The sequence below is a fragment of the Danio aesculapii genome, chromosome 16, assembly GCF_903798145.1.
Source record: "Danio aesculapii chromosome 16, fDanAes4.1, whole genome shotgun sequence".
Taxonomy (NCBI): domain Eukaryota; kingdom Metazoa; phylum Chordata; class Actinopteri; order Cypriniformes; family Danionidae; genus Danio; species Danio aesculapii.
Window position 1 is genome coordinate 19,569,670 of NC_079450.1, and position 26,892 is coordinate 19,596,561.

A 26,892-nucleotide genomic window follows, 5' to 3' on the forward strand; every position below is an offset into this window, starting at 1 on the left:
AGTTGGCGGTTCATTCCGCTGTGGCGACCCAGATTAATAAAGGGACCACGTTGAAAAGAAAATGAATGAATGTATGACTAATAATAATAATAACAATAATAATACTTATAATAATATTATTATTATTATTATTATTATTATTATTAATATTATTATTATTATTATTATTATTATTATTATTATTATTATTATTAATAATAATAATAATAATAATAATAATAATAATAATAATAATAATAATAATGCTGTTAATACTATTATTAATTAATATAACTTTACAACAGTTTGATAATAATAATATCAATAATAATAATAATAAGAAGAAGAATAATACAATTAATAGTAATAATAATTATAATAATGTTGTTGTTGTTGTTGTTGTTGTTGTTGTTGTTATTATTATCATTCATTCATTCATTCATTCATTCATTCATTCATTTTCTTTTCGGCGTAGTCCCTTTATTAAACTGGGGTCGCCACAGCGGAATGAACCACCAACGATTGTGCTACCCTCTGCGCCACTGTGCTGCCATTGTTGTTATTATTATTATTATTATTATTATTATTATTAATATTATTATTATTGTTGTCGTTGTTGTTGTTGTTGATGTTGTTGTTGTTGTTAACAATGCTATTATTATTACTATTATAAATGCTATTATATTTTATGCAACTTTACAACAATTAATAATAATAATAATAATAATAATAATAATAATAATAATAATAATAATAATAATAATAATAATAATAATAATAATAATAATAATAATAATGTTATTTTATTATAATTATCCAATTGTTGTAAAGTGGTTATCGTATACTAATAAATATGTTTTGTTATTAAAACTATCATGTAATATTATCATTTTAATGTGTTTTGTGCCATTTTACTATTATGCTATAGTATTTATAATGCTATAATGCTCACTTTTATTTATTTTTTGCTGTTGATATTATATATTACATGTCTTTTTTTGCTATAAGCCATTTTTGTGTATGTGTGACACAAGTCAAACTATAACTAGTCCATGGCTGTGCAATTTGCAAGAATTAACTATTCATTTAGCTGATTTATTTAGCTGTCTGTTCATTTGCCTAGATTTCTTTAACAATCATTAGGATTTCTGAAAAAAAAATGTCACTTTTAGTTCATCTTTCTCCCTTGCTTTTTTGCTCTTCCCATCTCTCTGGGTTTCTGTCTTTGCAATGAGTACAAACACATTTCACAAGCTCATTTTTGTGGCAAAGGTTCTTAATTATCCATGTTACATAAGTGCAACATTTGAGCTATAATTGACTTCCAATTTATCTCTTGTTCATGAAACAATTAATACAATTATCAAGGGTAGCTCGTACATCACTCAAGCCTTTTCAAATTGTGCTTTTATTGGGTTCCTCTGCGCCGGCATGCCATTTAACATTAACATAAAACATAATTAAATGTTAATATATTAACATATTAGATATATTTCATATTGTATGAAACAGACCTAAAAATAGAAACAAAGCATAATAACACAAAATACAATATCATTTTTTCTAACAGTGTGAAATTTGGGTGTACTAATATTTGGACCAAGTTATTCTGTTAGATTAGCTCCAGATTTGGCAGTACTGACTAATCTAATGTATATACACATATGGAATATTGTAAACCATCCTATAGAAAATAAAAATTGAATATAATATAAATTTGTGAGGGGTGTAAATGTTGAACACTGTGTATATATATATATATATATATATATATATATATATATATATATATATATATATATATATATATATATATATATACTGTAGATCTACTGGATAGTAAATAGTGTACCATCTGTGACTGATATGACTTCATTATGCAGGTTTCATAATCAATACTGTTTGCCACATATATCTATCCTATATTGAAACAGTGTGGTAATTTTTCTACTGTCGGTCGGCTGTATCCTCCTGTGTCACACGATTCAGAGAGGAACAGACAGATGCCTAATTGTGAGTGACAGACTGATCAACCTCAGTTAATCAGTTGCTGTGTTTGATATATGAGTGACCTGTCAGTCACAGCTCTGTCAGGCCATTTAGTGATGATGGAAGTATCATTGACATCAAACCTGGGGCTGGATGGGTTCAACAGAACTAGAATCTGTTATTAGAAGTTCACACAAAAATGCAATTTTGCTCTCTATAGAAATGTGAAATGTGTTTTACTCACTCTCAAGTGGATCCAAACCTTTATGAGTTTCTTTTGATGTCAAACACTATTTTTTTTTTGAAAAACGTGAAGCAGCCATTGACATCAAAAGTATTTTTTTCATTCCTAAACTGAAATTCAGTGGCTACCAGTTTTCAACATCTTTCTAAATATTTTAATCAACCTGAAAAGATACTCATAAAGGTTTTGATCCACCTGAGAGTAAGTAAACGGTGAGTAACAGAAAAAAAGAAGTCTTTAAGGCTGCATGAACCAAAAGCTGCGACTGTTTTTTGTTTGTTTGTTGTTTTCATATTGTGATACAGTTCCTATAGAAAAGGGAATGTTAAATGAGAAAACAGTGGTCGTGGTTTTTTTTACTGCAAGCTGATTGGATGTAGTAAAGTGGGCATTTTGTTCAGAAAGATCGGAAAAAGGGGTTCTGGAGAGTGTTTACAACCTAACAGACACCTCCTCTTCACCATTTCTGTTTGTTGTCATAGTGCCATCAAAACTGCCAGTTGGAGGGGTGTGGCTAAGTATGGTAACCATGACCAATAGACCCTTTTCACAAGACGGGTGAATTTAATTCATCTTTAATTCTATAGCGCTTTTACAATGTAGATTGTGTCAAAGCAGCTTAACAGAGATCCAACAGAGTTCTAGTACATAGATAGAATAGCATAATAGCATAATTTTTAAGTGTATGTACATTTATATGCCTTAAGGTATGTATTAAATCATCTTTGCATCAAATTACAAAAAATTAATTACTGCTTGTGGAATGTAATGCAGAGTGTCTGGGGGCAGCACAGTAAATTTGACGTTATTCTCTCTTCTGGCTGCCGTTATCAGTCTCGCACTTTTTTTTTCCTTTTTCTGAAAGTCTTGCTAACACCATTGTGGAGTTTTTCTTTTATTATTTTAGGAAATAGGATTGTAAAAAAATGATTTGTTGTACTCCCATTCACTGTACTCTACGTTGACCCAACTATGACGATTTCCGCTGCTGAGAAACCCAGAAATGTGAAAAGGCTCCATACCTCAAACATGCATAATCTGAGAGTTTAACTGAAAACGAACAGGAAGTGAGTTTTCATTTTTTAATTTTAGAGGGCAAACTTTTTTTCTTGATGACATGTACAGCTGAATTATTCACCTCAAAACTAGCAATGTGAACTGTCAAAATATGGTTAGTTTTGTATTTTAAACAGATATGGAACATTGAAGGGTGAGTAAATTATGACATACTTTTAGTTTTTGGGTGAACTATACCTTTAGTAGTTTGTTTTGTACAATCTGAAATCAAGAAAACCAAGCTAAATACTGGTTTTGTGATTCAATCACCCCAGTTAGAGCATGGTCTTCCTGAAATAGAAATAGTATATTACTACATTGACCAAAATGAGAAATTGCAAGCCTTGAATTTGGTGAACTGTGCAAACTAGTTCAGAAGAATATTTAGTTAATTAAAAAAATGTAGTCAAATATAGTCAAAACCAAAATAGTCAAAGTAAATATCTCTCAGGATCTGAGGGAGAATGAGTAAGAAGCAGCAAAACATTGTCTGGGCTCAAAATCAAGAAGCACAGAAATGTTTTATTGCTGCCAAAAGTAATTAATCTTCCCGCTCTATGGAAATTAATCGGATTATTTGGCCACGTGGCCCTGCAAATTTCATCTTCCATCTCATTCCCCCCGCAGGCTTGGCCGCGTCGACCACCTTCAGTATCTGTTTCAGAAACAACACCATCTTCCTCAGTGGAGACTTTCTGTCATTCTCTCCACAGGTGCTTGGACTGCTAGAGTTTAGCTTCCGTGAATGTATAGAAATCTCTAATATAAAAAAATTATAATTTACCTTGGGCAACACGGTGGCACAGTGGGTAGCACAATCGCTTCACAGCAAGAAGGTCGCTGGTTCAAGCTGGGTCAGTTGGTGTTTCTGTGTGGAGTTTGCATGTTCTCCCTGTGTTTGCTTGGGTTTCCTGGTTTTCCCCACAATCCAAAGACATGCGGTATAGGTAAATTGAATAAGGCAACTTGGCCGTAGTGTATGTGAGTGTGAGGAGGAGTTTGTGGGTGTTTCCCAGTGTTGGGTTGCGGCTGGAAGGGCATCAGAATAATTGGCAATTTTAGCAAACAAAAGCAGTTTTTGGAATATAAGACAGTAACTACAAAAATATTATTATTCTGTTTTTGTAGTAGTAGTTGTAATTGTAATAGCAATGGTGTTTGTTGTTAACTTTGGCCAACTTTCACCATTTTTAATGTTTGGAGAAATTGGAATTTAATGTATAAATCATATTTATTACTTTGATATTTCTTCTTCTTCTTTTTCTTCTTCTTTGTAGTCTTGTTCCCTAATCTTCTTCTTTTTCGTTGTAGTCTTCTTTGTAGTTTTCTTCTTCGTAGTCTTCTTCATAGACTTCTTTGTAGTGTTTTACTTCGTCTTTATAGTCTTTGTATAGTCTTCTTCTTCATAGTCTTCTTCTATTTGTAGTTTTCTTCATAGTCTTCTTCTTCTTTGTAGTCTTCTTTGTAGTCTTTTTCTTAGTAATCATCTTCTTTGTAGTGTTCTTCTGCATAGTCTTCTTCATAATCTTCAGATTTTTCTTTGTAGCCCTCATAGTCTTCTTTGTAGTCTTATTCATAGTCTTCAGATTCTTCTTCATAGTCTTCTTCTTTTTCTTTGTAGTCTTCTTCGTAGTCTTCTTCACAGTCATCTTCTTCACAGTCATCTTCTTCATAGTCATCTCCCTCGTAGTCTTCTTCGTACTCATCTTCTTCTTCGTAGTCTTCTTCTTTGTAGTTTTCCTCTTTGTAGTCTTCTTCTTAGACTTCTTCATAGTCTTCTTCTTTGTATTTTTTTTCTCTTCATAGTCTTCTTCTTAGACTTCTTCATAGTCTTCTTCTTTGTAATTTTCTTCATAGTCCTCTTCTTCTTCGTCATAGTCTTCTTCGTAGTCTTTTTTATAGCCTTTTTCGTAGTCTTTTTCTTCGTAGTCTTCTTTTTCATAGTCTTCTTCTTTGTCATAGTCTTCTTCATTGTCTTCTTAGTCTTCTTCTTTGTAGTCTTCTTCTACCTCATAGTCTTCTTTGTAGTTGTCGTTTTCTTCGTAGTCGTTGTATTTTTCGTAGCCGTCGTCTTCTACTTCTTCTTTGTTGTCTTCTTCGTAGTTGTTTTTTTTTTGTAGTCATCATCTTCCTCTTCGTCGTCATCTTATCATTATAATTTCTATAAAAATTTTGACAATTGTGTAAAATTAGCATCGGACTGTGGCCAATCCATGCGCCTGCCAGAGCGAATTATAATATATTATTCAGTTACTTAATTTGACTTTCTTATGAATTTACTTTCATTTCCTTAACTAGCAGTCCAACATTGTATATTTTCATTGATTCCTCTTTATAATATGGTTGATTAAATAATGTTGATATTATTTTCATTTATGCGTGCACTATCCCTTTAATCCCTCCTCTCCATATAAATGCAGGATTGCATAATCTGAGGTTTCACTTTTGTACTCATAATGCATGATGCAGATGATGACATTTGATGCTGTGTATGTGACACGAGGCTCCTGCAGGTGAATCCATCAAGCAGGTTGGCTCTCTCAATGTTCAAGCTGTTCTGAAGTTAAGAGGTCAACAGATGCTTTCACAATGAATTTCTTAACCTTTTTAATGGCGTTTCACACCCCTCGCAAAGTTATTATGGATGTGAACAGCGAATACAGATGACTGAGTCGTTCACACGGACTGATTCATAGCAAGAGTGGTGTAACTGTGTCACATGGGGTTTAATTCATGCTCGCACTCACACACATGCAGTACATGCCGATGTGGGGTGAAATCGTGCCACAGATGCCCATATCAGTTCACACCTTCAGCACTTTGCTAATGAATGTAAGTGACATGAAGAGTCCTAGTGCACTGATGAAGTGGCATATGCGCCCCTGTTAATTGCACACCAGACTCACCAGAGTTAGTGGGTCAGGAGTAACTTTGTTCTAATAAAGCTGTAAGGCATATGGGTTTTGACCTAATAGCTGTATATTTTAAAAATACATTGGTCATCTGGGGGCATATTAGTTCAAGTATTTGTTTGTTTGCCAAATCATGCTTGTATTTAAAATATGTATATACTGTATTTATTAATTATTCAATTTTAAAAAAATATTTTTATTATGTAATAGTACTTAAATTGATATCGAAATTGATAAGCAAAGTTTTAATGTTTACATTTTTTAAAGGTGCAATATACTGCATTGGTTTAATAAATTTTTAATTGTTATCTGATATCTACTAGGGTTGGGTTGCTAGACGATGCCATCTCAATCGCCGATGGCCAATAGACATCACGATGCTGAGCCGGCATCATAATCCTCCCCCCGCCGCCATCGCAGCAGCAACCCACGTGAAAAATATGCATGGCCCTGTTTACACTAATACGCACCTTTTAATACCAAACAAGTTTGTTGACGCCTATTAATGCCAGAGTCCCACGGAAAAAGTGATTGACAGGTGATAATTTTGTGTAACTTATCTTTATTTATGGGTTATAAGGTATGGGTTATGGGTAAGACAAAGACCATGTGGGTCAGGTAGTTGAAACGGTAGGCTACAAATAAATAATTTGTTATGAAGTAATTAATTATTCATAAGTAATTAAAAAAGTAATTAAATCACCCTCGCCTACGACGATGAGGCCATTGTCCATCGCAGTGTTTCACATTAGACATCGTAAGATGCCAAATTGGTTAACATCGCCCAACTAATATCTGCATAATAGACTTAGGGCATCGGTAAGTTACAAAAAAAACTTAAGAATGGTTTAATAAGCTCATTTATTACTCCATAAAATACCCCTGGAGTCAGAAGGTCAATGATCAACCATATATGGTTTTTGTCATGTCATGAATATTAATTAGCTTCGATCCGACGTGCCACTCTTACAGACACACACACACACACACGCACGCACGCACGCACGCACGCACGCACGCACGCACGCACGCACGCACGCACGCACACACACACACACACACACACACACACACACACACACACACACACACACACACACAGAGCATGATCGTGGACAAATATACACCCAATCAGAGTAACATTAATCTATTTTGCTCACCAGATCTGTTGTGGATAAAGACTAAATTATACTTAAACTTGACAAAAGAGAGTGATAGAGATGTATGGCGTTGTATTTTGAAGCTATAGTCAAAGAAAACACCGCCAGGAATAATATCAGCTTCTGTATGAACAGATGACAGTTGGGCTGAGTGGTTTGACATGATTCAGCAATGTTTGTTAAAACATACGCATCAAATTTCACAATAAACACGATAAATTAACAAAAGATATAACTAAATATACCTTATGCTTCTTCGGAGTGGAGATGAATAAATGTATAATCTGTAAATCTTGCATTTTGCGTCCTGAGGCGAGTTTGAAACAGGCTGTGGTTGTCCAGTAATGCACAGTAAACAATTTGGGCCTCGCTGTTTTAAAATAAAAGTCCCACATACTAGTAATTGAAATATATATATATATATATATATATATATATATATATATATATATATATATATATATATTTACGCAGCCTGAGGCATGCTTATTAATGATTACAGAGCTTTTTTTTTATGATCTCAGAGTTGCATATGAGTCATTTTCTCTTAATGACGTGGCTGCTCGTCAGGTCCGGATGAATGACCTAAAGTAGGCATGCATGCAAATGTGGAGGACTTGGCCCATGAGTCTTGATACAGTTTGTTTTGTCCTCTGATTGGCCCCTTGTCCACTGGGGTTTTATACTTGTGGAATTTCATATTTTTTTAGCCAAATCTTGATAAGTGTATCAACCTGTGTTTTCTTCATGTATTGATTATTATTATTATTATTATTATTATTATTATTATTATTATTATTATTATTATAATCAGTTTATTATACGTTTCAGCACTAACTATCTGGTCTGATAGGCCCAATATTTTAAAGAATAGTAATAATAATAATAATAATAATAATAATAATAATAATATAACTTATTAATAATATTATTGTTGTTGTTACTGTTGTTGTTATTACTTTTATTAATATTTTTTTGTTATTTTCATTTTTATTGGCCATGTCCTGTGACGTTCTTTGGGTGTGCTGCCAATTAGCAATGTTTGCATAACTGATTTTCTTATGATTTATGTAACTATTGACTGTAACTAAATAAATTCTTGCTTGTTGTGTGCCTATGCAGATTAGTCTCATTTGGCTGCTGGAGAAATTATTGGAGGACCCAGAATGTCTTACGGATCCATCGATGCAGGCTCTTTTGGAAGCAGAAATCCGTTTGGTGGGCCCACAAGGCAGGGATACCAGCCAGTAGGTAAAGACCCTTTTTTTTTCACGCTCACTGGCAGGAGTTCTCTCTATTTATCACCAAGCATTGTTGAAATTTTTTTTATAAATCATAAGACAGAGACAAAGATTTTGGTCCCTCCTCGTTTACTAAAGCACGGCATTATGCATTTATTCCCTCTTCATAAATCTTCATAGGATTAATAAGCCATATGGCTAATTTAGTACAGTTCTGCCTCATTGGAGTTCTGATGTGTTTAGTAACAAGTAATACACATCTAGTATTAAACATTGTCTTTAGTAGTTATGATTCTATGTCATGGGAACAGAAGAGCTTGTTAGATCTTATGTTAGAGTATTTCACCAGCTCATTTAAACCATCAAAAAGAAAACTACAGCATCCCCCAAAAGAAATATGCTAATGAAATATGGAGAACACTTCTCTTTTGGGCAGAGTAAAATATCAAGCCCTAATGTTTTAGGAAACGATGGATTTTAATGTACATGCATAGTCCCTTAACTGACGTATGAATATTTTCTAGAATGTGATTAATATTGGAACAGCATAACCAAATACATATTGGCTGACTTATTTTTAGGTCGCTCTGTAGTCAGAAAGTCTGGGTTGACCTTTTATTGATGCATTCCAATCATGGGCATAATACTAAACATAAGAAGCAAAGAAGAGGAAGTTAAACATTGTAAAAAAAGTTCTTAATTTTCATCAAGAACTGTGACTAGCACGCGTAGTATTTTACTAACGTGATCTAAGATGTGTTCCATGCCCCAATTATCACAATAATGTAAACATTTTGCTAGCAGGCTAAAATAACAGAGATGTTTCAACAATAAATAATGTAATTATATGAAAATGTAGTTAGAAAGCTGAGCAAACATTGACAGATATGACTTAACTTATGCATCATAGTAACTAACATAGACTAGACACAAAAGATTTTATATATTTCTATAATAACGAAACACAATCTTGGGAAAATATAGCTAGCAAGCTAGGCTATGATAGAAAGATATATACACATGCACGCACGCACGCACGCACGCACACACACACACACACACACACAAACACAAACACGTTTGTTTTTGTGAAAAGTGGCTACATTACATAGGTTTCTATTCATTTTATACTGTCCAAACCGTATATTGTATTGCCCTTACCCCACCCTACCCCTAGACCCAACCATTACAGGAGACTGTGAAGGTTTACTCTCTGAAAAATCTCATTCTATGTGATTTATAAGCATTTTGAGAAATGAGGACGTCATCAATGTCCTCATAATTCACGTCCGTTTTGTAATATCTATGTCATACCCATGTCATTATACAGATTTGCGTCCTGATGTGTCACAAAAACAAGCACACGTGCGCACACACATGCACATGATCTCAATAGCAAATCTCAATAGCTACATGATGATTTGAAAACACAGCCAGCTACCTTAGGTAACCGTAAGACAAAACAGATAGACAGACAGACAGACAGACAGACAGACAGACAGACAGACAGACAGACAGACAGACAGACAGACAGACAGACAGACAGACAGACAGACAGACAGACAGATAGATAGATAGATAGATAGATAGACAGGTAGACAGATAGACAGATAATAAAGATGAATTTTGACAATAACTAAACATTGTTTTGCAAAAGTATAGATAGTAAGCTAAGCTAAAATAGAGCTCAAAAGATGCTACAGTAACTAAACATAAAAATATAACTAGCAAGCTATGAGCCAACAGATTGAACACAAAATGTCCACAATAACTAAATATAATCATGAAAATGTAGCTAGCAAATCTAATAATAAATGATAGACACTAAAGATGAATTTCCAAAATTGCAAACACTATATTATAAAATATAGCTAGCTAGCTAAGTTAAGATAGACATAGCTGACAAGCAAAGATATATAGCTAAACGTAAACCGGTTATTAACCCTTATTTACGGTTGGGGATGTTTTCATCCATTCTGGAGTGATTTTGAGTCTGTGTTTCACAACTTGTTCTGTTTCAGCTAGCGGAATGATTTTTAGTGACAAATCGTATATTTTGACACATATTTTAAGAAAATGCAAATTTTTATTTTATTTTTTAACTCAACAATACACTCTGGGTAAATGTGCTATCCTTTTGTTATGTTTGGGATGAAAACATCCACTAAGTTGAACTGCTGTAAAAATGCATGAGATAAATGTTTTTTTTTTGCGTAAATTTGCTAAACAACCTCAATCTTAATCAAAACTACTTAATTGCTTAGAAAATTACAGCATTTTAACTCTTTCATTGGCAAATTCCTATTTGGTGTCAGTGATGTCAGTGAAAAAAAACACACAAAATGACATTTCAATATAAAAATAATTGTGGAATTTTATTTTTATATGGACATGTGAAACAACATTGCCTTTGCATTGTTTTTGATTGATTTTCATTTTTTTTACTCCCTAATTTACTGTTGGTGCTGTTTTTGCCCCAATTGACTTCCCTTATAACCACATATTTTGGTTGCAAAACCATGACACCATATAACCATATATTTTGACTGTTGGTGGTTTTCCCTGTTGGGAAGAGGTCAAATTGGTCATTTTTACTGTTGATCATCAGTTGGCAGCATTAACTCTTAAGATAGACCTGTGCAAAAAAAGCTTAGTTCTGGATTTTATATGGAGTATAACAGCAAATTAAAGTGTGTGTATGTGTGTCTGCGAGTGTGCGAGAGTGTGAGAGTACCTTTGCGCACTTACCTTGATGTGTCTGAGAAAAATCTAAATATGCCTCTCAGCTCTCAGAACTACGTGGAGTAAACATAAACAAAGACTGTGTATTTATGTACCCTCAAATGTGGTTATAATGGAAGTCAATGGAGCAAAAACAGCCCCCGACAGTAAATTAGGGAGAAAAAAGGAAAATGAATGCATCAAAACCAATGTTGTTACTAATCGTTCACATGTCCAAGACTGTGATAAAAGATAAAAAAACAGTCCACAACTACTTTATAATGTTAGTACATCATTTTGTGTTTTTTTCACCAATTCAGTGACTTTATTTGTGAACTTGGCAATAAAAGAGGTAAAATCCTGTTATTTTTTTAAGTATTTAGTAGTATTGACCAGGACTAAGGTTGATTAACAGATTTATGCCCAAAAAAAAAAAATAAATAAAATAAATCTGATGCCTTTTTACAGCTGTTTAATTCAGTGGATATTTTCATCCCGAACATAACAAAAGGGTAGTACATTTGAACAGTACACAAGGATGTTGATGCATATCTGTTCAGCACAATATCCTGACATGAAATTTATCATGAATCCCACAAATATTTAGAGTAAAACAGCAGTTTTCAAAAAGAAAATGCTAAAACGCTCTGTTTTTTACTGTAATTTTTATTTTTGAAAGCCTAACCTATCCAAAGTAGCTGCTTAAAAGGAAATCTGTTGCACACACTGTGCCTTCCTGTGGAGTTGTTGTGTAATACAGATAATGGCATGCGTGACGGGCAGTGTCATAGTGTGAATTTAAGCGACATATTCAGTTCACATGAATTCATTTGCATGAACACAATATGTTTCACAAGGATGTGTTGGTTGCAAAGTGAGCAGCTGAAATGGCAGTCTAACACCATGTGCCTTTTACCGGCTGTGTTTTTGTTTAGTAGGGTTTATGTTTTTTTTTATCAGAGCTGTGCAGAAGAATGAAGTGTGACGAATGTAAAAGAACACCTTGGGGGAAAAAAATCATGTCCTGCTTGTAAGGAAAGCTCTCACAATCAAAGCATGGAAAAACAAATAGTTTGACACTACGACCTGAGTAAACGGCCCATTCAGAGATCTCTCTCTCTCTGCGTGTGAGCGTTGGTTCTCACAGGACAACAGCGAGAGCGAAGCCGCTTGAGTTGTAAGAGACAGAGCTTTGATCTCCGGCAGACCTGCGTTCAGGAGCCTGTCAGCTTTGCAGTGTTTTGGGCGCTCCTGCATCAGGCTGGCTGAAGAGAGGCTCAGGCGATGATCAAAGCCAGGGTTAAGTCTCTAATGGAGTTGTCAGTCGAGCTAATCTTCCCCCACCTTCTCCCCTGCCAAACCTTTTAACTCCCCTCCAGCAGCATATGCATTTCTCTGTCTCTCTCTCTGTTCTCTGTTGCTGTGTTCACGGTGTCGTTCTCTTTCCTCTTGCTGTCTGTCTTCACTCTCTTACTGCTAAGCATCATCAGTGATCTCTGCTGTTTTTCTCACTTCGTCTGGTGTTTGTTTGTTAGCTTCTTGTGTTTTTCTTTCCTTTCCTGTTTCCTTTTTTCTTGCTTGTTTGTTTTCTTGCATTTGTGCCTCCGTTCTTCTGTCTTTTTACCATCACTTATTCCTTATATTATTTTTCCGAATTTTTTATTTTTTTTATGTGCAACATTTATTATTTATTATTATTATTTATATAATTCTTCCTTCCTTCCTTGTTCTCTTCATTCTCTCTGTCTGTCATTTCTTTTTCATCTGTCCATCATTGCTTCTTTATTCAGTCCTTGTTCTCTTCTTTTCATTGTTGCTTATTTTTTGTAGACCTCCTTTTCTCACTTGTTATTTTTGACTCCTTGTTTTTGACTTTAATGTTCTCTTCATTTCATTATTATTTTTCTAATTATTTTATATTATATTTTAAATGATACATTAAATATAAAATAATATATATTTTTGTATTATATATTAAATTATATTTTTGCCTACTTGCTTCTTCCAAGGCGATGCAGTGGCACAGTAGGTAGTGCTGTCACCTCACAGCAAGAAGGTCGCTGGTTCGAGCCTTGGTTGGATCAGTTGCCATTTTTGTCTGGAGTTTGCATGTTATCCCTGTGTTGGCGTGGGTTTCCTCCGGGTGCTCCGCTTTCCCCCACAGTCCAAAGACTTGCGGGACAGGTGAATTGGGTAGGCTAAATTGTCCGTAGTGTATGTGTATGAATGAGTGTGTATGGATGTTTCCCAGAGATGGGTTGCAGCTGGAAGGGCATCTGCTGCATAAAACATTTGCTGGATAAGTTGGCGGTTCATTCCGCTGTGGCGACCCCAGATTAATAAAGGGAATAAGCCGAAAAGAAAATGAATGAATGAATGAATGAATCTTTCTTCCAACTCTTCTTTATTTTCCCTCACGCTGCCGCTTTTATTCATTTTTTTTGCAAGCACTTTACAAATATTATTTTCTTCCTGCCTTTCCTGTTATCTTCCTTTCTTTTTTCCTTCCATCCTTCTGCCTCTCCATCATTCCTTATTTTATTTTTGGAATCCTCCTTTTCTCACTTTTTATTTGTGCCTCCTTATTTCTTCCCACTCTTCTCCTTTAAAAACTTTATTTTCCTCCATGATGCTGCTTTTTGCAAGCACTTCCACTCCTTCTTTCCTTGTTCTCTTCCTTATTGTAGTCATTGATTCGATCCTTAGTCCTGCTCAAAATTTTTTTTTGTCCCTCTTCACATTTTCTCACTCTGCTTTCTTTCAGAGTTTCTTCCTTCTCTCATATTCTTTTTGTACTTCTGTCATTGTCCCATTGCTTTTATTTCCTACCTGCAGCCGTTGGTCATCTCCATCTCTGTCCTGGTCCTCGCTGTATGATTTCTCAGTAATGATTAACTGCCCTGTTGTCTCACTTTCCTCTCACAGCACACAGAAAAAAAAATGTCTCTTGTCATGAGTCTGAGCAGAGCTCAGTTCATGTGGTTAGTCCACGTCTGGATAAGGCTTCAGCCGCTGCTGTGTTCATTAGTGAGGTTTGCGGGGAGGGTCTGTCTGTGTGGAGAGACTAATGAAGGGCCACCGAAACACCAGCAGGTCCCACACAGCCGTCATGAGCAGCCAGACCCAGGCCGTGCTCTAAGTCCATGCTGGAACCATCCAAACAGATGCCCGAAATGAGCTCAGGTGTCCTGCCTCATTCAGAGAGAAGGTGGAACAAACAGCGGGACACTGCACACACATGCAGCTACAAAACATGAGCCTGATTGTCTGCCTGCGGAAGCCATGAGCGGTGGGTGTGTTTGTAAGCTGCTTCTAAGATCTTTGGCATTGTGAGTTAAGGTTTTTACATATAAGTCCAATTACCGCACTTTTGTCTGATTCTGTGAATTGAAGCCCTCGCAGACTTCTACGGGTGCGATTTCTCGTAAAACAGTATTATTGTCTGTAAGCATATTGCATGTTACTGAGACAAAATGTGAAAGACAAATTGACTGAGGAATAAAGGTCCTTTCGCTCACAGAAGTAATCAAGCATTCCATGATTACCTAGAAAGGCCACGTCGTGCGTCAATGTCTTGATTGCATTGTAATTGGTGGGCTTTGGGAGGCGGGGGTCTTTTAGTACATTCTCCGTATGGATTGTAAGATTACATCAGTGTAATGAGAGCAAATTTCATAACGTTTAGCGACAAGTTAAGTGCTGAAAAAGACTGGAAATGTCAAACATTATGTGTTTAAAAGCCATTAATGTATTCAGCCTCATGGTTTTTGTGATTTAGTTTATGAAATGAAGAGATTGTCCTTATCGGCGTCTTTAGGTTGGTGTCCAAGCTGAATAAACTGGATAGTATTTAGTACATCATGGATTTACCGGCAACTACAAGCTTTTCAAAATATTTGCTGTACTAAATGATTCACTAAACGATCCAAATTAGCACGCTTTCCATCTATTTGCACTTTTGATTTGCATTAAGCCTAATTCACATTACAAGCAACTTGCAGTGGCAAAGCGACAAGTGACCGTTCGCTTCAATAAAGGGTGAGCGATATCCCTCAACCTTCGTTTACGCAAGCGACTGCGACCATTGGCGTCCAGGTGGGCATGTCGAGTGATGCGACAAAAATGAGAATCTTTCAACTTTATGCAAATGAAGAGCAACTTTCTTCAGTGACAGCCAAAAAGAGCACCAGTAGAGCTTATGTGATCTTCTCTCAGCTCCTGCAGAGGCTGGTTGTGTTCTCTGGTCTGTAGACCTACACAGACCTGTGTTTGCAGCAAATCGCCACCTAGAGCGACAGGCAGCTACAAAGTAGGGCTGGGCAATAAAATTGGTATCTGCATTTATTGACCGAATACCATTGTCGATAACGATTAAAGAAAACTTTGGTATGAAGTTTTGATATGAAGGCTTTAGTTTTATTAAAATCTGGCTGTGGAGCGCGCGCCTTGTAAGCAATGCCATTAAGCTTATGGTACAAGTTTGTTATTTCCAATGGAGGCACGCGACTTGCACGACACGTACATGGGAGTGACACGCACATGTGTGCAACAGGCGCACACGTGACAGGCATGCATTTTCCAGGTACACCTAGTTTAAATCTCAACTTTTCTGAATGACATGAGCACACTGCAATTTATGTAAGTAGAACTAACCAATCTGTATTACACTTTGTAAGGAATATACACATTTCAGTAATAATGGCAGACTAATTACCTCAGACAAACACAGCGCATCCAAACACTGCAGTACTTTTTACTTTTCTCCATAAACTTGCATCAGAGATGCAGCAATGGTCTGTCCGTTTGTCATCTTCTGAGAAAACGCTTGATGGTGCCTAGTTACGAGAGACACCATAGAAAATGGTGAAGGAAAACACATGCTCGCGCTTGTCACTTCAGGTCAGAATAACAACACATTCAAATATGAGTGCCGAATAGCAGCAGTGAGGAGATAGTAAAGAAAAACGCATGTAAGGTTGTCGCCAGTTTGGCTTTTTGGTTTCTTTTCTTGTGCATCCCAGCCATTAGCTCCCCATCTGAAAGTTTTTTTTAGCATAGGGGGTAATATAATCATTCATCTTCACAATTTGTAATGTTGCAATATGTATTTGAATAAAGACACCTTACTGATCTTGATCCACCTTTTCCATTGAACAAACTTTGTAACATTTTATTTATCAATTTTAAGAGTCTCAAAAGAGTCTTTAAAACATATTTTATTATAAAGAGATATTTTGTGTTTAAATATTTTTGTTTTGACAATTAAAACTAAAATTAATAAAAAAAAAAAATTTCTGCTATCTGTGTTTAGTACTAGCAAGCTTTAGCCACTGTTTCCTTTGTTTACTGTAAGAGCTTGTGTGCCGAACCGGAGGTTTTTCGCGCCCCCGCCGCTGCAATCTCGGGTGTTTTTTTAACTTGGAGGCGTGTCCAAACGCCAGGTAAACACTATATATTTGAACACATTAGGTTTAGCTAGCAGGAGAAGCACTTTAGCATTGAGAGCAACACCGAGTAAGTATATTTAGACCTGTTTTTCAGTTGCTGTGTTTGGTTCGAGAACACTTAGACTTGTTTCAGCTGGTTGTGTATTGGTTGTTGACATTTAAAATTGTTTTCTGCTATCTGTGTTTAGTACTAGCAAGCTTTAGCCACTGTTTCCTTTGTTTACTGTAAGAGCTTGTGTGCCGAACCGGAGGTTTTTTGCGCCCCCGCCGCTGCAATCTCGGGTGTTTTTTTAACTTGGAGGCGTGTCCAAACGCCAGGTAAACACTATATATTTGAACACATTAGGTTTAGCTAGCAGGAGAAGCACTTTAGCATTGAGAGCAACACCGAGTAAGTATATTTAGACCTGTTTTTCAGTTGCTGTGTTTGGTTCGAGAACACTTAGACTTGTTTCAGCTGGTTGTGTATTGGTTGTTGACATTTAAAATTGTTTTCTGCTATCTGTGTTTAGTACTAGCAAGCTTTAGCCACTGTTTCCTTTGTTTACTGTAAGAGCTTGTGTGCCGAACCGGAGGTTTTTCGCGCCCCCGCCGCTGCAATCTCGGGTGTTTTTACTCTCGGAGGTGTGTCCAGCTGAACTCAATCAGCAAAGCGCTCGGGGGTGTATATAAGCGACTAGTCTCACCGCGGCAGCGGTCATGGCAGCCTCGTGTGAAGACCAACGAGAGTAAAGACCATCGACTCTACCTGCGCTACTCCACCAAGCAAAGACACTGACAAAGCACTTGAGTATTTTTTCTTTATTATTTTACTTTATCTCTGCACTCATTATTGTTTTCCTTGCACTTTATTATGTGTTTACTAATTCCTGTTGTTACTAATACTCGCAGAGCACGGGAGGTACGCTGCAGGCGCAACCCTCACAACCTTCGACCAATTCATGTATCCTCTATTTCACAACTCTCTCTCTCTGTGGGCCTCTGGAATTGTCAATCTGCTGTTAACAAAGCAGATTTTATTACCTCCATAGCCACTCATTCTGACTTTAGTCTCATGGCTCTAACTGAAACCTGGTTGAGACCGGAGGACACTGCTACACATGCAGCTCTTTCTACTAATTTCTCTCTTTCCCACACTCCTCGTCAGACAGGGAGAGGGGGTGGGACTGGACTACTGATTTCCAAAGAATGGAAATTCACTCAGAGACAGTCCCTGCCAAAAATCAGCTCTTTTGAATTCCATGCAGTCACCATTATCCACCCCTTCCGCATAAATGTGGTTGTCATCTACCGCCCACCGGGTACATTAGGTCACTTCTTAGATGAACTGGATGTTCTTCTCTCATCTTTTTCTGATTATGACACTCCCTTGTTGGTGCTAGGTGACTTCAACATCCACATTGAAAGACCTCAAGCTGCTGACTTCCAGACTCTGCTTGCATCTTTCGACCTCAAAAGAGCACCTTGCCTCGACATTGCCTCGCTGATCAAACACTAGTAACTCCACTACAAACATCGGATCATTTCCTTCTCTCTCTCAACATCCACATTACTCCTGAGCCGCCACACACTCCAACTCTAGTTGCCTTTCGCAGAAACCTACGCTCTCTCTCACCCACTAGACTATCCACCATTGTTTCTAACTCTCTTCCTCCATCTTGCAAACTCTCTGCACTTGATACGAACAGTGCCACTGATACACTCTGCTCCACGCTAACATCATGCCTAGACAGACTATGCCCTATTACATCCAGACCAACCCGGGCCAGTCCTCCTGCACCCTGGCTCTCTGATGTTCTCCGGGAGCATCGCTCAAAACTTCGGGCTGCTGAGAGAATTTGGCGAAAAACTAAAAATCCTGAACAGCTCATAACATACCAAACTCTTCTCTCTTCTTCCTCGACTGAGGTTACTTCTGCAAAGCAGACATACTTCCGTCAGAAAGTCAACAGTGCCACCAATCCTCGCTTACTTTTTAAAACATTTTCCTCCCTCCTCTATCCTCCTCCTTTACCAGCATCCTCCACACTCACTACTGATGACTTTGCTACATTCTTTTGCACCAAAACTGCAAAAATCAGTGCTCAATTTGCTGCACCTACAACAAACACGCAAGATACACCACCAACACCACACACACTCACCTCTTTTTCCCAGCTCTCTGAGTCTGAGGTGTCCAATCTCGTGCTATCAAGCCATGCAACCACCTGTCCGCTTGATCCCATTCCCTCTCATATTTTGCAAGCTATTTCTCCTGCAGTCATACCAACACTGACTCACATAATTAACACATCTCTTGACTCTGGTCTATTCCCTACTTCATTTAAGCAGGCTAGGGTAACCCCACTGCTAAAGAAACCCAACCTGGATCAAACGCTACTTGAAAACTACCGACCGGTATCCCTGCTTCCATTCATGGCCAAGATTTTGGAGAAAGTAGTGTTCAATCAAGTCCTAGACTTTCTTACTCAAAACAACCTCATGGACAACAAGCAATCTGGCTTTAAGAAAGGCCACTCAACTGAGACTGCCCTGCTCTCGGTCGTGGAGGATCTCAGACTGGCTAAAGCAGACTCTAAGTCATCTGTCCTCATCTTGCTGGATTTATCAGCTGCTTTTGACACTGTAAACCACCAGATCCTGCTATCTACGCTTGAGTCACTGGGCATTGCAGGCACTGTTATTCAATGGTTCAGTTCCTACCTCTCGGACAGGTCATTCAGGGTGTCGTGGAGGGGAGAAGTGTCCAACCTACAGCATCTAAACACTGGGGTACCTCAGGGCTCTGTTCTTGGGCCACTTCTCTTCTCTATCTACACGGCATCTTTAGGAACAGTCATCCAGAAACATGGTTTTTCCTACCACTGCTATGCTGATGACACCCAGCTATACCTCTCTTTTCACCCTGACGATCCCTCGGTTCCAGCTCGCATTTCAGCCTGCCTGTCAGACATTTCACACTGGATGAAAGATCATCATCTCCAGCTTAACCTCACGAAAACGGAAATGCTTGAAGTTTCTGCCAACCCGACTCTTCACCATAACTTTTCAATCCAGATGGACGGAGCAACCATCACTGCATCCAAAATGGTAAAAAGCCTTGGAGTAACAATTGATGACCAACTGAACTTCTCTGAGCACATTTCTAGAACTGCTCGATCTTGCAGATTCGCACTCTACAACATCAGAAAGGTCCGACCCTTCCTATCTGAACATACAGCTCAACTCATTGTTCAAGCTCTTGTTCTCTCCAAACTGGACTATTGCAACTCTCTGCTAGCCGGGCTACCAGCTAGTTCTATCAAACCTCTTCAGCTGCTTCAGAACGCAGCAGCACGAGTGGTCTTTGATGAACCCAAAAGAGCACATGTCACTCCGCTACTCACCCGTTTGCACTGGCTGCCAGTTGCTGCTCGCATCAAATTCAAAGCTCTGATGTTTGCTTACAAAGCGACTTCTGGCTTTGCTCCTTCTTATCTGGTCTCACTTCTGCAGATGTATGTGCCCTCCAGAAACTTGCGTTCTGTGAATGAACGTCGCCTCGTGGTTCCATCCCTAAGAGGGAAGAAATCACTTTCCCGAACTCTCACATTCAATCTGCCCAGTTGGTGGAATGAACTCCCTAACTGCATCAGAACAGCAGAGTCACTTGCTGTCTTCAAGAAACGACTAAAAACGCAACTGTTTAGTCTCCACTTTCCTTCCTAATCTGCAACTGCCTCTCTGGCTATACCACTAACTGTGCCCTCTTTCTCTCTCTCTCTCTTTCTCTCTCTCTCTCTCTCTCTCTCTCTCTCTCTCAAAAAAAAAAAAAAAGAAGAAACTAACTTACTAATGCTTTGCTTCTTAGACTTTACACACCTGAAACTTGTCTATAGCACTTGTTCACTGCTGCTCTTATAGTTGTGTAAATTGCTTCCATGTCCTCATTTGTAAGTCGCTTTGGATAAAAGCGTCTGCTAAATGACTAAATGTAAATGTAAAACTATATGCCTTAGTAATGTTGGTAAATCCTTATATTCCTAAATGTATTGTTAAAACATATTTAATAATTATCGATATGGGATGATATGAAACATATCGTAATATTTTTTTTTTGTTTGCACTATAGCCCAGCCCGACTACAAAGTCACTGCTAGTGTGAATGAGGCATTATGGGACTTTGATTTCTGCTCCAACGTTTTTTTTAAAGTTGAAAAAAACTACAGTTTAACAAAGTAACATTTATTCTTTTTTTTTTGTAGCCCAGAATATGCATCGTTTCAAACTATTATAAATGTCAAACATCATTAAAAGTTGTTGGAGCAGAGTTCAATGTCCCAGAATGCAGTTTGAAAGTGGAAATAAATGGAAAACCACTGTGAATCACAAAACACAGCAAACTGTTGATTAACAGTTTTTAAAATATTTTTATGAGTGTAAATGTGTTATGATTTCTGTTTGTCTAATGGGATCTTGGTTAATTAGACCAATTATAGAGCTGTCTACAAAAAGCTTCATTTTTCATCGGATGTGTCAATTAAAAATGTGTAAGTTACAAAATTGATCAGAGATTAGTCAAAAAAAAATAAAATAAGTACACATATATGATCTCATGCGTTTATAGATGATCCCCAATAATATTTTTTTACATTTGATCCAATTTTGTCACATGGTAGTTTGATTTGAATCTCTGGTTCAAAACAAATGAATCTGAAACATTTCAAAGCATTACAAAGTCATTTAAAGTAAATGTTGACAGATTCAGACAACAGAACTATTGTTTATGTTCTATGTGACTGAACTCAATATCTGTTTTCTTTAATTACTGAAACCTCATAGAACTTAGCGTTATTTATTTTTGGAAAATCATCAAAAATCACTTCACAGATTAGAGAAGCTGCTTGTCCAGAAATCCCCACAGCTAAAGAATCTATATGTGTTGAGTATATAAGTGTGATTGTTTGCAGAAGAAGACCGAACGGAGTGTGGAAAGCACCGGCAGAAAGTCTCAGCTTAATCACTGGAGCTGCACATGCTGTGCACGCAACCTAAAACACACAGTGACTTCTGCTGTTGACGACAGCAAATAAACATGCATGCAGTAAGCAATGCACTTCTGGCTGGCTTTCTCATTTAAAAAAAGAGAAAAAAAAGCCATCAGCTAAACTGAGCACGTTTAGCAGCACTAAAGCACTCTGTGATGTCTGTGAAGGGTTTTTAGGCTGAGGAAAAATCTTAATCAATATTCAATTAACTTGAAAAGAAAGATTTGTTTAAGAAAATATATACTGAATAAAAAAGCGAGGCTTCATTAAAAAAACAATCTTAAATGTGCCAAAGTACTTCAAAAAAAAAAAAAAAGCATAGCTTAAGGTTTGGGGTCAGTAATAAATAAATTTATGTTTTTTTTTTTGTTGTTGTTGTTTCATCAAACACAATAAGTTGGTCAAAATTGGCAGGAGATTTTTAGTTTTTCTATTTCAGGTAAATCCTGATATTGTGAAAATTTTAAGATATTTAATTTTTATGCATAAATTGCATAGGATGTATTTTAAAACATTCATTCATTCATTTTGCTTCGGCTTACTCTTTGATTTGGCTCGTTCTGAAAACGTACCTCTACAGTTTATACATTCTCTGCAGTTTTTGTTTTCACGACTCCACCAGAGGTTGCTGTGTATGCTTTTTGAGATCTCAAGTTTCTCTTCAGATCGGATCTGTTCTATGACCGCGTAAACGTGAAAAAAATACATGCATTTGGACATTCAGAGATCGGTTTTAGGCCTCCTTCATATGTAAAAATAAATCAGATATAAATTGGATATGAGACAATGCGACAATCATGTAAACAGGCAGATTGGATTTATTGAGCCATTCTGTTTTGTACGTCATTAAACTTGCGGCTGTGGTACTTTTCCGCGGTTTAATGACATAGAAGGAAGAGCGTGTGTGGAGACGCCGTCGCGGTAAACAACAACAGAGGAAACATGGAGGAGGAAAGTGGTCAGTCACCATCAATTTGCTCCCACAAGACCTGAGATCTCTCTCGTACCCACAGATTCCTATGAATGATGGAGGACACCATATATAAACCATCGGTGCAAGCTGCAATGACGGCCCTTTCCCTCCGCCTCAAAATCATTTTAAAGTTGTGCGAACTTCGCATATTTCGCAGAGCTAAAAGCAAGACAATTTATTCCATTGTGGCTCGTGTGGCGCAGATGCTAAAACCCGCCTTTTACGCATGCACAACGTCGTAAATTGTATGGCAATTGATATGGGTCACAATTAAAAGAACATGTAAACAGACAGGCAAAAGAATCCGATATAGGCAACAAATTGGAATTGGGCATAAAAACCTGACAGTGTAAACGGGGCCTTAGACTGATCTCAGAATTATTTTTAGGACAGTTATTGCTCACTAAACAAAGCAACAAACTGCATTTGTGCTACCAACACCCAAAGCATGCGTGCCTCTACAGGGTGGTAATCTCAAAACTCAAAAGATTAAATGAAAATCTTCTAAATCTTCAAACTAAAGTGACGATTAAACTCTAACAAGTCTTTTTATTAACTTTAAACACCTAAGATACTTTTATTGTCAACATTTCTCCCTTAAATCAAACCCACGCAAAGCATGCTGTTTACCCACGTCTAACCAGGCAGTTGAACCAACACAAAACACTTAAGTAAAATTAATGTTTTACAAGTGGACTGAACATAAAACAACTAAATTGGCCAAAGAAATGACAAGAATTGTGTTGTTTCAGCTCATTCTGAGAACGTAGTCCCGTGGACGTTTCTGGAGACTGCGAAATACGTAGCCGGAGGTACGTACGGCTGCATTTCATTTTTTTAAGCGAACGCTGCGGGGCGGTGTGACGCCGTTCCTTTCGGCGCTTGCCGGCCGGCCAGCCGGCCGATCGCCTCCGTGTGGAGGGCTTTCCCGCTGCAACCAGTTTGTCCGGTTAGCTCTTCGTGTACTCTGGTGGACTCGAGGCGCAGAGTGGGGCTGACCACGACGACCGGGTTCGAGTCCGGGGAAGAGCGGTTCCAGAAATCAGGTAAGAAAACAAAAACAAAATCCAAAAAATGAAGCGAACAAGTTCGTCACAGGGTGAGAATGTGGTCAAAATCCGAAAACGTGGTAAAAATCAGACGAGGGCTTTTATTTTTCTTGACGGCTTTTGTGAATCGTCGTTGGTTGGGTTTAGGGACGGAGGAGGGTGGGTCAGCCGATTGGCCAGTCGCACGGTCAATCATTCTGTCATCCAGGCAGACAGGCAGACAGGCAGAAGGTCGTTCGACAGCGGCCTCTAGCAGCTTTACGCAAGAACGGTGCGAGGAAAAAGCGCGCACAGCGGCCTCTCGTGGACTCGCGAAAACAAAAACTGCAAAAATACGTACCTCCTGGGACGTATTTCGCGGTCTCCAGAAACGTTCCCGGGACTACATTCTCAGAATGAGCCTGGGTTGTTTTAAACAGGTAGTTTAAACTAGCAGCAGTAATCATATTTTTGAGTGTATAGGGTGCATAGACAACACCATTATAGCAGTAAACAAACAACTATAAATAAAACAAAAAAAAAAATAACATAAAAAGCTAAATACTGGCCAACGTTTTTAAAGGGTCGTTTACATTTGTAGCATCTTAAAATTTAAAACCACAAAACGCACCATGCTGTACAATAACAGACAATAAAAACTGAATTATGCATTTCAGCAGTTTTGGACTAAACTCATCATGTCAGTTGTTCAAGCGCTCATACATGCTTTTCTTCCCTCAGTGAGTCACTGTGCGTCAGGCCTGGTTTTTGCACTGTGGGGATAAAAACCCGTCTCTCACTGTATCACACATATCGTCTGACAGCATCTCTGGCCTGTAAACCCTTCTCTCTCTCCCGGCTCATCTCAGCCCTCTGTCACAGCTCTCAGGCAATACACGGGATTACTTTCTAGTGTTTGACTTTGCATTTTTTTTTCACTGATAGTGTGTATGTGTGTGTGAGAGAGAAAGAGAGAGACATACTGACCTCATGCATAACAAGGAGAAAGCTTTTGATTAAGTCATTTCCTGATTTGAGAGTATAATTGAACACCCTGCAGAATCTGCATTTGCAGCCTCAATGAACAATTCGGAAAGGGCAGAAGTTAATTTGTCCTGTGTCCCAGATATTTAAGATCAATTTTCTTTCTCACACTGGACTTGAGAAAAGCGCTTTGCAGTTTTGTTTTTCAGCATCTTCAGCATTTGGTGTGTGTTTACGAGATCATACTCTCACCCCTTAAAACGGTTCATCCTGAGCTGTTTTACTTTAACTTTGACAGTCAGGCACACTCCTGTTGGTGTCTTTAATCTGGCAACCTGCGCTTGCATCTGTTTTGAACCAGGTGTGCAATACCTAGTTTAACCACTGGGTGTCAAACTTATATACTGCACCTTTAAGAAACAGTTGTGATTGTGAATTATATATTGAATGATTAGTACAAGTGTTGCTTTGAATATAACTAATTCTGCTGATATGGCATTGAAACATAAATAAATAAATTAGTTTGCTTTGGGAAAAGGGGTTTGACTTAATTGTTTTATGTTAAACCCACTAAAATGTGTAAATACCATAGACTGTAAAAGATATGGACGTAGTATCCGTGACGTCACCCACAGGTTTCTGAAGAATGCAAAATAAGCTATAAGTAGGCATGGCCAACCATCGCTATTTTGTTTGCGCATCATCGCACTGACTGGGGGATACCAAACAAGGATAAGGAGGCAGAGCGTGAGCTGAGCTATGGACGCCTGCTAGTATTTTGCTTAGACAGGCTTTTCTTTGGGAGAAATGCTTAATACTTTATTACCTGCGACTCGTTTGTGTTCTGACCACATGTGCTTGGTTGTACACTATATCAATAAAGTGTTTAGTCTTTTAAAAACACTGTTGTAATACATTGAGCCACTAAACATTGTTCTTAGAATGCTTTTCTACAGGATGAAAACGCAAATTACTTCCAAACGCTTCAAATATAGTCTGCGTTAGTAAATGCAAGGCTATGTATAAAATCCAGGGATAACACTGTACACTCTCAGAAATGAAGGTACGTGAACTGTTACTGGGGTGGTACCTTTTTAAAAGGTACAACTTTGTACCTGAATGGTCCATATTAAAACCTCAAAGGTACATATTAGTACCTAAATAGTACAAAAGTGTTCCTCTTAAAATTTGTAGGTACTAATATATACTTTTGAGGTACCAATATGGACCCTTTAAGTACAAATGTGTACCTTTTGAAAAGGTACCACCCCAGTGACAGCTCGCGTACCTTTATTTCTGAGAGTGTATGACAACGTTTCAGATGACTGTTCTATAGCTTACAGCTAATCAATCTGTCAGATTCTGGAGTGCATTACAGGTCTAAAGAAAACTATAAATGATAAATGATCCTAAATAAAACAAATACATTTTTAGAGATGATATAAGTATATAATTTCACTCACCTGGGAAATGGAAGCCACGTCAATGGTTTGTAAGCACAATTAATTGCACACAGCATGCCATATCATCTGATAATTGTAAGAAATAATTCCAAAAGCAACTGACTGTGTAAAGCCACATAAAACAAAACAAAAGTACGATGTATATGCTGAGATCAGCGGCTTATCAGCCGGAATCAGCTGAGGTGAAGTGACTGCGACCAGCAAGACCTAGCTGTCACTCAAGTGGCCATTCCCTTAATTATGCAAACTTAAAAGAACTTACTATAAAGGAAACGCATGAGTTATAAAAAAAAAATTCCCCACCCTCTCACAGTTGTCATGAAGGGTAATATTAGCTATATGAACCAAAATCGTTCTTTCGTCTAATTCTAATAAAAAAATATTGAGTATTATTTATTGTGCCAGTCTTGAAGAGCGGTGAAATTTATATAATTATAAGTATATCTAATCTTTGTCTTATTACATTCAGGCTTCAATTCCCTTTTCAAGTTTAACTGATTCATGAAGGATCTAACAAGTATATGATTTTGTAAAAAGTACCGAAACGTACAGATATTCTAGATAAGTAGATTTCCATTTCAGAAGGATTTATCAGCAGCAAAAGTTTCATCTAAAAGCTTGCCTTAGGTTTTAGGTTCAGTTCTGTTTTAAATTAAATGTACGCCACT

At 37.5% G+C, this 26,892-nt stretch overlaps 1 protein-coding gene across 1 annotated transcript in view; it reads left to right on the forward strand.

The window, feature by feature from the left end:
• The window catches only part of tsnare1 (T-SNARE Domain Containing 1), a 243,443-nt gene that overhangs the window by 43,322 nt on the left and 173,229 nt on the right, over positions 1-26,892 (forward strand). The window contains exon 2 of the mRNA XM_056474611.1: positions 8,463-8,591. Within this exon, the coding sequence (XP_056330586.1) occupies positions 8,507-8,591 (85 nt within the window). The 5' untranslated portion in view covers positions 8,463-8,506. The remainder of the gene's footprint in view (positions 1-8,462; positions 8,592-26,892) is intronic.